The sequence below is a fragment of the Pelophylax lessonae genome, assembly GCF_965119305.1.
Source record: "Pelophylax lessonae genome assembly, chromosome: 8".
NCBI lineage: Eukaryota > Metazoa > Chordata > Amphibia > Anura > Ranidae > Pelophylax > Pelophylax lessonae.
In genome coordinates, this window is record NC_138775.1 from 126393434 (window position 1) to 126405613 (window position 12180).

Genomic DNA, 12180 nt, shown 5'->3' on the forward strand with positions numbered 1-12180 from the left:
ATCTCCATAGATGCCACTTTAAAAGCCTTTACAGGTTACCAGTTTTGAGTTACACAGGAGTTATACAGAAGATCTGGCACTCAAACTATTCACATTTGCACTTGAGCACGGGGGGGGGGGGGGGGGGGCACTTTAATTTATACTTTTTTAAATTTCACATTTTAAATTTTATATAAATTTACTTTTGCACTCTCTTTAAACCTGTTTTTTATTGAATGTTATTGCTACCATAAGGGATGATCAACATGTGATAACATGAGCCATGACAGGTCCTCTTTAAGGCCCCAGATCTCTCCTCCAAAGCAGCCAATCAAACTAAAATTGGTAGTGTCTTGTAAACAAACAAACCAAAACTGGAAGTGATTCAATACTCAACATAAGTTCCTTCTACTCTTCTTAGTGCATCCAATGTGACAGGTCACATTGGTCCCTGAATCCCTGGTGGGACAGGAGAGCCTGGGAAAGGCAGAATACCCCCTTAAAACCACCTGTAAAAGTGATCAGTCGACTGACTCAGATCACTTTTACTTTGTAGAAAATCATGGCTGCAGTGGTATAACCACTTTCTGATAAGGAAGTATACATATGTACATTGGTAAAGAAGTGGTTAAAATGTAATTATTTATAAATTGGCATTTTTTATCTTTGTTTTTACTACGTGTATTTATTTTATAGATAAACATTACTGTATATAAGGAATGAACCCATGTCACTGGTATTAGAGAACATTGTAGGTGTTCTAAACAGAGAGCACAGCCAAAATGGTTTGCTAACTGGATGTCTATATGGAGGTGTACACAGCAGAGACAGAGAGCGAGAAGATGGGCATGTTCTACTGAACATGAGCTATTGGGCTCTGTAAACAATAAACTTTTTCTTTTAACAAAACACCTAAGATTAGGCTGTTAAACATGTGAAAAGGCTTAGACAGCCACCCTCTGGCTTGAAATAGGTAATTATGGTAAATATAAAATATTCATGTGAATGTTTTTACCTGACTGAAAAAAAAAAAAAAGCTGTAATATATCATTTTTTTAAGTTGTATATTATAGTCCTCAATCTAATCCTTGAAAGGAAAACAAGTAAAATATAATACATTATACAAACATACAAAGATTATGCATTCCGTTTGAATTTAATTGTGTTAGGCCTTTTTCACACGGGCTTTCTGATCAGGTCCGCCTGTCAGTTTTTTAGGCGGACCTGATCGGATGCTTTATGTACCTCTATGGAGCAGCCGATGTCAACAGTGACATCCACTGACACCCGCTGCTATCTGATCCTGTTCGTGAAATCCAGATGGATGGAAACCCTATTTTTCATCCGTCTGGAGGATCGGATCGGATAGGATTGGATGAAAATATACAGGCGGTCCGTTATCATCCGATCTCCCATAGAGGAGAGCATGGATCTGACAGGTCTGTCTCTGCAAAGTAAGCGGAGATGGACCTGTCATCCGTCTGCTCATCGGGGATCAGCGGATTGATCCCCGCTGAGTAAAACGGAGTGCACCGGGCAGAAAGTCCGTGTGAAAGGACTCTTAACAAATGTGAATACAAGCATAAAGCTAAATGTAATGTTTCTCTTATTTTTCTTTTTGTAAATAGAAAAAAATATTGCTTTAAACATAGACTATCAAGTCTTCACAACTGATTTGTACTCCACACAAGGTTGTGTATCCAGTGGCTGTGAAGGAGTTGAAAAACTCAAGAATCTTAAAGTAAGTATTTTCTTAAACAGGAATGAATCTCAACTTTTAACTGAAGAATTAATGCTTAAAGACATGAATCTGTTTCTTTTTCCACAGGAACATAACTCACTAGGTTGTGCAATTCTTGGTCCATCTTGCACCTATGCCACCTACCAGATACTCTCGTGAGTAAGAAGTACAGATAAGTATGACGAAAAATAACTAAATTAAATTGTGGCACAAATAGGTAACCACGGATCTTTTATTAAAGCCAGATATTATCTATACCTTGTTACAATACAGGAATGTACATTTAAACAAGCTGCAAGTACAGAAATCCATTGAGAGCCGAACTGACAACAATACCCCTGCTGCTTCAAAATCCCAAACAGTGTTTCTGTTTCAATAATTTATATTCAATTTTAACAAGTAGCTAAAACTCTATAGTTCCACCAATGCAGGGGCTAGCATTGACAGTTATCACCAGGCTTAACTTACAAAGAGAGACAAAAAGTGGAAAAAAAAACTAAGGCAAACAGCAGCAGCAAATAGGCTTGTTTCATAAATCTGTCAGATCTGAGGGGTCCTGAGGAGGTTCCCTAAAACAATGGGGCATCCCCTGGGCCCACCAATACCAATTCAGTGGTGCCATAAAGCCTATACAGGTCTGAAAGGAAAGGCAGATTGGAAATCAGAAGAAAGTTAGACAGAAAGGTAGCACGAAAGAAAGACTGAAAGAGAACCAGGGAAAGGCTAAGGGAAGCAAAAGATGAAGAAGGGCCAGAGGTTAGAGGCTGAGATAAGGGGAAAAGATAAGGCCTCGGGAGCATCGGGACCATCCCTCATAGGCAGCCCAAGCTGGCTGGGGGGAGAGTAGGAAAGGAATATGACAGCCATGGTTCCCAAACCTTAAGGAACTTAGCATGGGAGTCCTTTCCAATGCTGGACATGTGATCGTTAAGCATTAATGTGGTCATGCAATCACTCACCCCTGAAAGAGGACAGATATTTTTTTCCAGGCCTGGGCAATTGTTCTTTTGGCTGATAAAAATAGGGCACGTCCACCATATATGTACTACATTGCCCCCATGGTCACAGCCCTGGAAACTCGAGGATGGAACAGCATGGGCAATGCAGGTAGGAACCCAATACCAACGTAAAAGCACCTTATTTGCTGCCTCCAAGGTGGCATTTGGCCACAGAGAACAAGACCCTGTTCCAGTCTGCTTAGTCTATCTCAGTTGCCAAGCCTCATTCCCAAGCTACATAGGTGAGGGGGGTAGGGGAAGAACGGTTATGCAGAGAAGCAGAGAGGGCTGAGATGAGGCCTGGGGATCCCGGAAAATGCTGGCAGATGTGTTCAAATGTAATTTTTTTGAATGGGTACATAGAGGTTCTGTGCAGCAAAATGAGCCAATGCTGAAGTTAGAGGTATCAGAAGAATTCCATCTCTTGAATGTCACTGGACTCCCACAGCCACACAGTGATTCAAGCCTGCTCAATTCTTACATAGTTACATAGTTACATAGTAGGTGAGGTTGAATAAAGACAATAGTCCATCCAGTTCAACCTGTGTAGGTGTGTGTGGCTGTACTCATCTCACATACCCCTGAATGTTCTGATCCTTGAGATGTAAGTCTAAGAGTCTTTTGAAAGCCACCATACTACCCGCAGAAACCACCTCTTGTGGTAGAGAATTCCACAATCTTGTAGCCCTAACAGTAAAGAACCCCCCACGTTGCCTGTGGTTAAAACGCTTCTCCTCTAATCGCATTGTATGCCCTCGAGTCCTCATGCAATCCCTTCGAATGAACAGCTTTTTTTCTAAGCTGGGATCCCCATTAAGATATTTATAAATTGCTATCATGTCCCCCCTCAGACGTCTCTTCTCCAGGGAGAATAAATCGAGCGTTTGTAGACGCTCTTCATAGTCAAGGTCCTCCAATCCCCTAATTAGTTTAGTTGCCCTTCTCTGGACTCTCTCCAGCTCCAACACATCCCTCCTGAGGACTGGCGACCAGAACTGGACAGAATACTCCAGATGCGGTCGGACCAGAGTTTTATAAAGTGGAAGGATTATAGTCTTATCTCTGGAATACATCCCTTTCTTTATGCATGCTAATATTCTGCTGGCTTTGGCAGCTGCCGCTTGACATTGCATGCTGTTGCCTAATCTATCATCAACCAAGACTCCCAGATCCTTCTCCATTTTTGATTCCCCCAAGGGTTCCCCTCCTAACGTGTATTGTGTTTTTATGTTTTTAGTCCCCAAGTGCAAAACCTTACACTTCTCCACGTTAAACCTCATTTGCCATGTCGTTGCCCACTCTGTAATTTTGTCCAGGTCATTCTGTAGGATATCTGCTTCATGCTGTGCAGTTATTGCCCTGGCCAATTTTGTGCCATTTGCAAAAACTGATAACGCACTACTGATCCCGTCCTCAATGCTGTTTATGAATAAATTGAACAAGGTTGGTCCCAGGACTGAGCCCTGGGGCACCCCGCTTACAACCTCAGACCAGTCTGAGTATGCGCTGTTTATTACCACCCTTTGGACACGCCCTTTAAGCCAATTCCGTATCCAAGAGCAAACTCTGCTGTCGATACCTGCAGACCTTATTTTATAAATTAAGCGCTTGTGGGGAACTGTATCAAACGCCTTAGCGAAATCCAAGTACACCACATCTACTGGTCTGCCCCTATCTAGCTCACAGCTTACCTCCTCGTAGAATGCTAAGAGATTGGTTTGACAAGAACGCCCATTTGTAAACTCGTGCTGATTACTGCTGATGATGTTGTTGTCTTTAGCAAACTCTACGATATAGTCCCTTATCATCCCCTCCAGAAGTTTACATACTATTGATGTCAAACTGACAGGCCTATAATTTCCCGGGATATGCCTCTGGCCCTTTTTGAATATCGGAATCACGTTAGCTTTCTTCCAATCCCCTGGTACATCTCCTGTCCTAATACTGTCAGCAAAGATCAGGAACAGTGGTCTGGATATAACCTTACTGAGTTCCTTGAGTACTCTCGGATGTACGCCATCCGGGCCTGGTGATTTGTTTGTGTTAAGTTTATCCAGCCTTTCCCTGATTTCACCCTCTGTTAGCCATAGTGGCAAATCCTGTGTATTACTACTAACCATACAGTCATGGTCAGTGTACCCCTCCGTTTCCTGTGTAAAGACTGACGAGAAAAAAGCATTCAGCACGGTTGCTTTTACAGTGTCCTCTGTAACCATCCCCCCATCATCGCTAATTATGTGTGCAATATGCTCTGCCCTAGTTTTTTTGCTGTTGATATATTTAAAGAATTTCTTTGGGTTTTTTTTACTATCCTCCGCTATTTGTCTCTCAAAGTTGATTTTAGCCATTTTGATTTCGTGTTTACTTTTCTTATTTGCCTCCTTGTATTGCTCGAAAGCCAATACAGTGCCCTCTGATTTATATTTCTTGAAGGCCAATTTTTTTCCCCTAATAAGTTTTTTAACGCTACGGTTTAGCCAGCCAGGTTTGGCTTTGTCTCTTCTAAATTTATTTCCCATAGGAATGCACTGCAAGATGCCTTTGCCTAATATGTTCCTAAAGCATTCCCATTTTTCCTCTGTGGTCAGGGATCCCAGGGTTTGGTCCCAGTTTACCCTTTCCATCAATGAGTACAATTTTGGAAAGTTTGCCCGTCTGAAGTTTAGGGTTCTTATGTTCCCCACTTGCCTTGTTATATTGTTATTTATACTAAATGTGATCATCCTGTGATCGCTAGAGCCCAGGTTGTCCTGAACTACTACCTCCGAGATTATGTCTGGGTCATTAGTGATCAATAGATCCAGGACTGCATTTTCTCTAGTCGGAGAATCCACCAACTGTGACATGTAATTATCCAGTAAGGTTTCTGTGAATAGGCGGGCCTTCTGTGAGTGTGTAATCCCCTCATCCCAGTCAATGTCAGGATAATTGAAGTCCCCCAATATGATGACTGATCCCAATTTTGCCACTTTACTCATTAGTGCTAAGGATTCCAGCTCTACCTCCTCCCCTTGGTTAGGTGGCCTATAGCAAACTTCTGCTTTACTAGAACTCCTTCCCCTTTCCTTATCCCCATAAAACAAAGAGGATTGTTCTAGGGTTCAGCATGGTTTATGGTTCTATGGATCTAGAGCAAGGTTGAAATGACTGCTTAGGATTTCTGTACAGCAGAGGAAGCATTGCCAGGTTACTACAGAAAGAGCTCACTGCTTTCCTGGCAGGATCAAAAAACATTTTGTTATATAAAATAAATTGCCCTAGGGGAGCGTGGTCAGCGTGGGACCGGGATGGACGCTCGATTCAGCGCTCTGGCACCTGGTGGCAGAATCCAGTGGCATTCACAGCTTTAGAGGTGACATCCATGCTCTATCCACATCAGATCATCTCCCTGACTCACCCCACCATGTCAAGGAAGAGAAAGGAGGAGAAAGGGTAGAGGAAACTGACTGTTTTTTTCCACCCGCCGCCTCAAGGCAGTTGACAAGATGGCGCCGGCGGTCCGGGCCTTTCTGCCTCGGGGACACTGAGGGAGAACTACACACACATCCTGGAGGAAATCCCCACCAGAGGGCACCTATCTGAAGGTACTTTCTCCCCCCATGTCTCAGCTCCCACTAGCCCCTTTTGCTGCAGCCTAGCAAAGTCCAAGATGCAGCTGGAACTGATTTAGGCCGCACTACCACTACCACACCGCAGGACATATTAGAAAAATCCCCAATTGCTGCATTCCCAACTAATGACCAGTCTTTCCTGGACACTGCCTTAAAGGAGATGTTGCTCTCCCTCCACTCTTCCCTGCAGGCAGACATTATGAATCTCACTAAGCAGTTTACATCAGAAGTGAACTCCCTGGGGGACAGGGTCCACAATATAGAACTGTCAATGTCTGACATGATCACCACTGTGAATGATCTTTTGGAGGCCCACGAGGAAAATATAGAGGAAAGACACTGGTTCAAAGTGAAATAGTGGACCTGGAGGACCGCTCTAGGAAGAATAACCTCAAGCTCCGAGGCATTCCTGAAACCGTGCAACAAAATGATCTAATTAAGTTTGCCTCAGATCTTTTCTCCTCTGTACTCCCTGAAGCGACCCCCCTGGATCTGACAATAGACCTCAAACAACTCCCCACGATGTGGGTACACTTCTACCAGACAAAATAAGCTATACTTAACAAGACCAGAGCCTGAGGACAGCTCCCAGATCCATACACTAACATCCAAGTATTTGCTGACCTATCCAAATACACCCTAGACCTGAGGAGACAACTATCCACAATCACTAAAGCATTGAGGAACCATAACCTCCCTTACAAATGGAAACACCCATCCAAAATCATAGTGGAGCGTCTCCCACTCCATTACATCTCTTGACAAGGGTCTGAGCCTTCTCCAAACTTGGGGTATCATCCTGGATCCTGCCCCTCCAATAAGGGCGAAGAAACCGCCAGGAAGACTGACACAGCAATGGCACAATGCTCCATCTCGCAGCAAGAGAGACACTTGATACATAACAATGAATCTGACAGAATAACGTGGAAATTGGCCTACACACGGCACAGTTTGCCGGGGCCCGGTTTGCCTGTTTGGGTGTAGACTTTTTCTAACCCTCACTGAAGGAGGCAGCTGCTCATGCCAAATACCTCCTCCATGGCTGTTCGATGTATGTTGTTTTGTCTTGTTCTCTGTTTTTTTTTGCAATATCCACTCATCTGGAAGAATGCACCAATCACCACTGTCGCACCGGATCCATCTATCCGCCAATAGAGGTGTCCTGATCAACTGTGCCCAGATCTTCAGCAAACTCTTTCTGCTTCAATGCCTTCTGATCCTCCTGCATGCTACCGCTATAACCGGTTACGTGAGTACAAGCACAGCACACCGCCTCAAACTCACTCATGAACATTAAAATACTATCAATTAACACTAAAAGCTTGAAACCACCCGGCAAAAAGGGCGTCTCTATTGCGAACAGCTATAAAACATTCTAGCCAAATAGTTTGCGCCTAAGAGTCTCATTTCCAGGGAGATTCTGCCCTAAATGCACCCACAAAGACTTCCCCACCATTTTCACCGCATCAGGAACTAAAAAAAGGAAAGGGGTGCTGTTTGCGATTCATAGAACTCTTGACTTCCAACTGCTAAATAGCATATCAGACCCCAATGGCAAATACCTTATACTTGTGTGCTCCATAGCGAAATATACTATATACCGTATATGACTTTGGTATCACTATATGTCCCCAATACCCATCAACTCAAATTCTTCAACCGCACAAACAAAAAAATCAGTTCGGTTCAAAAAGGACCCTTAATTATATGTGGAGACCTCAACCTTCTGTCTGACAGACTCATGGACACATCTATCCACGGATCCAGGCGCCAACCGGCCCTGCAGGGATTGTTGCTCCGCCACGACCTGTTCGATGTTTGGAGGTGCTGAAATCCCTCCGCCAGAGAATATACACACCGCTCCGCTGTTCATAATACGTATTCTCGAATAGATATTATACTGACTGATAAAGTCCTTCTGAAGAGGGCTGCGGACTCCGAGATAGGTCCTATCACCTGGTCGGACCATGCTCCTACCAGTATATCCCTGGTAATCTCCAAAAACATCCCATCACAAAAACCGTGGCGGGCTAGAGCAGACATCTTAAAATCCAAGGATAATGCAGATTTTCTCCAAAAATCCCTAAAATATTTCTTTCTCACTAACGAGGTGTTGGTACTGAAGTCCGCGACCCTCTGGGGTGCCCACAAGACGTTCAGTAGAGGTTTGTTAATACAGCTGAACCATAGAGCGAACAGGAAGAAGACGCAGCACCTAGATAGACTGACAGAGGAGATTAAATCAGTAGAACCCCAAATCCAAGCTAACCCATCACCTACCCAAAAACAGAAACTCATAATCCTTAGATTAGAACTTAGGTCTCACCTACTAGATACGTATGAGAGAAACTTAAAGAAGTCTAAAGCTGTCTCTATGTCAAGAACAATATAAAGGTGCTAGAAAGGAGTGACATTACGGATGGGATGAGCATGGATTTAGAATCTGTGTGGGTTGAACTCGATAGGGAAGAAGATAAGGGAAAAGTAGTTGTGGGGGTTTGCTATAGGCCACCTAACCAAGGGGAGGAGGTAGAGCTGGAATTTTTAGCACTAATAGGTAAAGCGGCAAAACTAGGATCAGTCATCATATTGGGGGACTTCAATTATCCCGACATTGACTGGGAAGAGGGGACTGCACACTCGCATAAGGCCCGGCTATTCACGGAAACCTTACAGGATAACTACATATCGCAGTTGGTGGATTCCCCTACTAGAGAGAATGCTATCCTGGATCTATTGATCACTAATGACCCAGACATAATCTCGGAGGTAGGAGTCCAGGACAACCTGGGCTCTAGCGATCACAGGATGATCACATTTAGTGTAAATAACAATATAAAAAGGCAAGTGGGGAACATAAGAACCCTAAACTTCAGAAGGGCAGACTTTCCAAAATTGTACTCATTGATGGAAAGGGTAAACTGGGACCAAACCCTGGGATCACTGACCACAGAGGAAAAATGGGAATGCTTTAGAACAATATTAAGCAAAGGCATCTTGCAGTGCATTCCTATGGGGAATAAATTTAGAAGAGACAAAGCCAAACCTGGCTGGCTAAACCGTAGCGTTAAAAAACTTATTAGGGGAAAAAAATTGGCCTTCAAGAAATATAAATCAGAGGGCACAGTATCGGCCTTCCAGCAATACAAGGAGGAAAATAAGAAGTGTAAACACGAAATCAAGATGGCTAAAATCAACTTTGAGAGACAAATAGCGGAGGATAGTAAAAAAAACCCAAAGAAATTCTTTAAATATATCAACAGCAAAAAAACTAGGGCAGAGCATATTGCACACATAATTAACGATGAAGGGAGGATGGTTACAGAGGACACTGAAAAAGCAACCGTGCTGAATTCTTTTTTCTCGTCAGTCTTTACGCAGGAAAAGGAAGGGTACACTGACCATGACTGTATGGTTAGTAGTAATACACAGGACTTGCCACTATGGCTAACAGAGGGGGAAATCAGGGAAAGACTGGATAAACTTAACACAAACAAATCACCAGGCCCGGATGGCGTACATCCGAGAGTGCTCAAGGAACTCAGTATGGTTATATCTAGACCACTGTTCCTGATCTTTGCTGACAGTATTAGGACAGGAGATGTACCAGGGGATTGGAGGAAGGCTAACGTGATTCCGATATTCAAAAAGGGCCAGAGACATATCCCGGGAAATTATAGGCCTGTCAGTCTGACATCAATAATATGTAAACTTTTGGAGGGGATGATAAGGGACTATATCGTAGAGTATGCTAAAGACAACAACATCATCAGTAGTAACCAGCACGGGTTTACAAATGGGCGTTCTTGTCAAACCAATCTCTTAGCATTCTACGAGGAAGTGAGCTGTGAGCTAGATAGGGGGAGACCAGTGGATGTGGTGTACTTGGATTTCGCTAAGGCGTTTGATACAGTTCCCCACAAGCGCTTAATTTATAAAATAAGGTCTGCAGGTATCGACAGCAGGGTTTGCTCTTGGATACGGAATTGGCTAAAAGGCCGTGTCCAAAGGGTAGTAATAAACAGCGCATACTCAGACTGGTCTGAGGTAGTAAGCGGGGTGCCCCAGGGCTCAGTCCTGGGACCAACCTTGTTCAATTTATTCATAAACAGCATTGAGGAAGGGATCAGTAGTTCGTTATCAGTTTTTGCAGATGACACAAAATTGGCCAGGGCAATAACTGCACAGCATGAAGCAGATATCCTACAGAATGACCTGGACAAAATTACGGAGTGGGCAACGACATGGCAAATGAGGTTTAATGTGGAGAAGTGTAAGGTTTTGCACTTGGGGACCAAAAACATAAAAACACAATACACGTTAGGAGGGGAACCCTTGGGGGAATCAAAAATGGAGAAAGATTTGGGAGTCTTAGTTGATGATAGATTAGGCAACAGCATGCAATGCCAAGCGGCAGCTTCCAAAGCCAACAGAATATTAGCATGCATAAAGAAAGGGATGTATTCCAGAGATAAGACTATAATCCTTCCACTTTATAAAACTCTGGTCCGACCGCATCTGGAGTATTCTGTCCAGTTCTGGTCGCCAGTCCTCAGGAGGGATGTGTTGGAGCTGGAGAAAGTCCAGAGAAGGGCAACTAAACTGATTAGGGGGTTGGAGGCCCTTACCTATGAAGAGCGGCTGCAATCGCTCGATTTATTTTCCCTGGAGAAAAGACGTCTGAGAGGGGACATGATAGCAATTTATAAATATCTTAATGGGGATCTCAGCTTAGAAGAAAAGCTGTTCATTCGAAGGAATTGCATGAGGACTCGAGGACATACAATGCGATTAGAGGAGAAGCGTTTTAACCTCAGGCAACGTGGGGGGTTCTTTACTGTTAGGGCTACAAGATTGTGGAATTGTCTACCACAAGAGGTGGTTTCTGCGGGTAGTATGGTGACTTTCAAAAGACTCTTAGACTTACATCTCAAGGATCAGGAGATTGAGGGCTATGTTAGATGATTACAGTCACACACACCTACACAGGTTGAACTGGATGGACTATTGTCTTTATTCAACCTCGCCTACTATGTAACTATGTAACTATGTAGATACTATGCCACCAGCAACAAGGCAGGTATATTGCTATATTGAGAAGTGATAATCCCTAATTAAAGCGCTGTAGTGTTGACTTATATATAAATACTCAATCTGAAATATACAATGTGCATATGTAGAAACAACTGTAAAATTAATACAAAAATGCTCTCCTCAGTTAAAGTGCTACAAAGTGTTTGGGTGCAATGAATAAATACATAAATATTGTGCCAGTGGAGAAAAAAGATTAAAAGCACACTAAATATGGTATATTCCCTAGATACACAAATGGTAATCAGTGCAATAAATGGTGTAATAAATAAATGAAAAATCCAATCTGTGGCAATAGAAATAGATAAAACTATAAATAGTGCTCATGCAATAAACGAATAATAGTCCAAAAAACAAATCAACAGTCCTTTTTTGTTGCTAGGTGAATCGGTGATGTAAAAAAAAATTATTTTTTCACTGATCGGTGATAAAGCAGCTATTCAAGTGCTAGTAATGTGATCCCAATACTCTAAAGGTGGTGTAGGTGATGGGTGAAACACACAGGTGCACCCCTCCAATTGCTCCCGCACTCACCGGAGGTATGTACCCCTACAGGGGTGACAAGCCTTATTGCAGCGTTCTATATCCACCCTTCCTCTGGTGAAAAGCTTCACGACCCGCACGATATTGCAAACGCCTTCAGCTGTTACTATGATTTGCTTTATATTCTCCAATCTAACAGCACGTCCTCTCCCACCCTGAACTTAATTAACAAATTTCTAGATACTATAGCCCTTCCTACAATTACCAAATCCAAGCT

The 12180-nt window shown here is 43.1% G+C and overlaps 1 protein-coding gene across 1 annotated transcript in view; it reads left to right on the forward strand.

Moving 5' to 3' along the window:
* The window catches only part of GUCY2C (guanylate cyclase 2C), a gene marked incomplete at both ends in the record, with an annotated part of 728187 nt that overhangs the window by 44868 nt on the left and 671139 nt on the right, over nt 1-12180 (forward strand). The window contains 2 exons of the mRNA XM_082266300.1: nt 1608-1720; nt 1808-1875. Coding sequence (XP_082122426.1) covers nt 1608-1720; nt 1808-1875 — 181 coding nt within the window. The remainder of the gene's footprint in view (nt 1-1607; nt 1721-1807; nt 1876-12180) is intronic.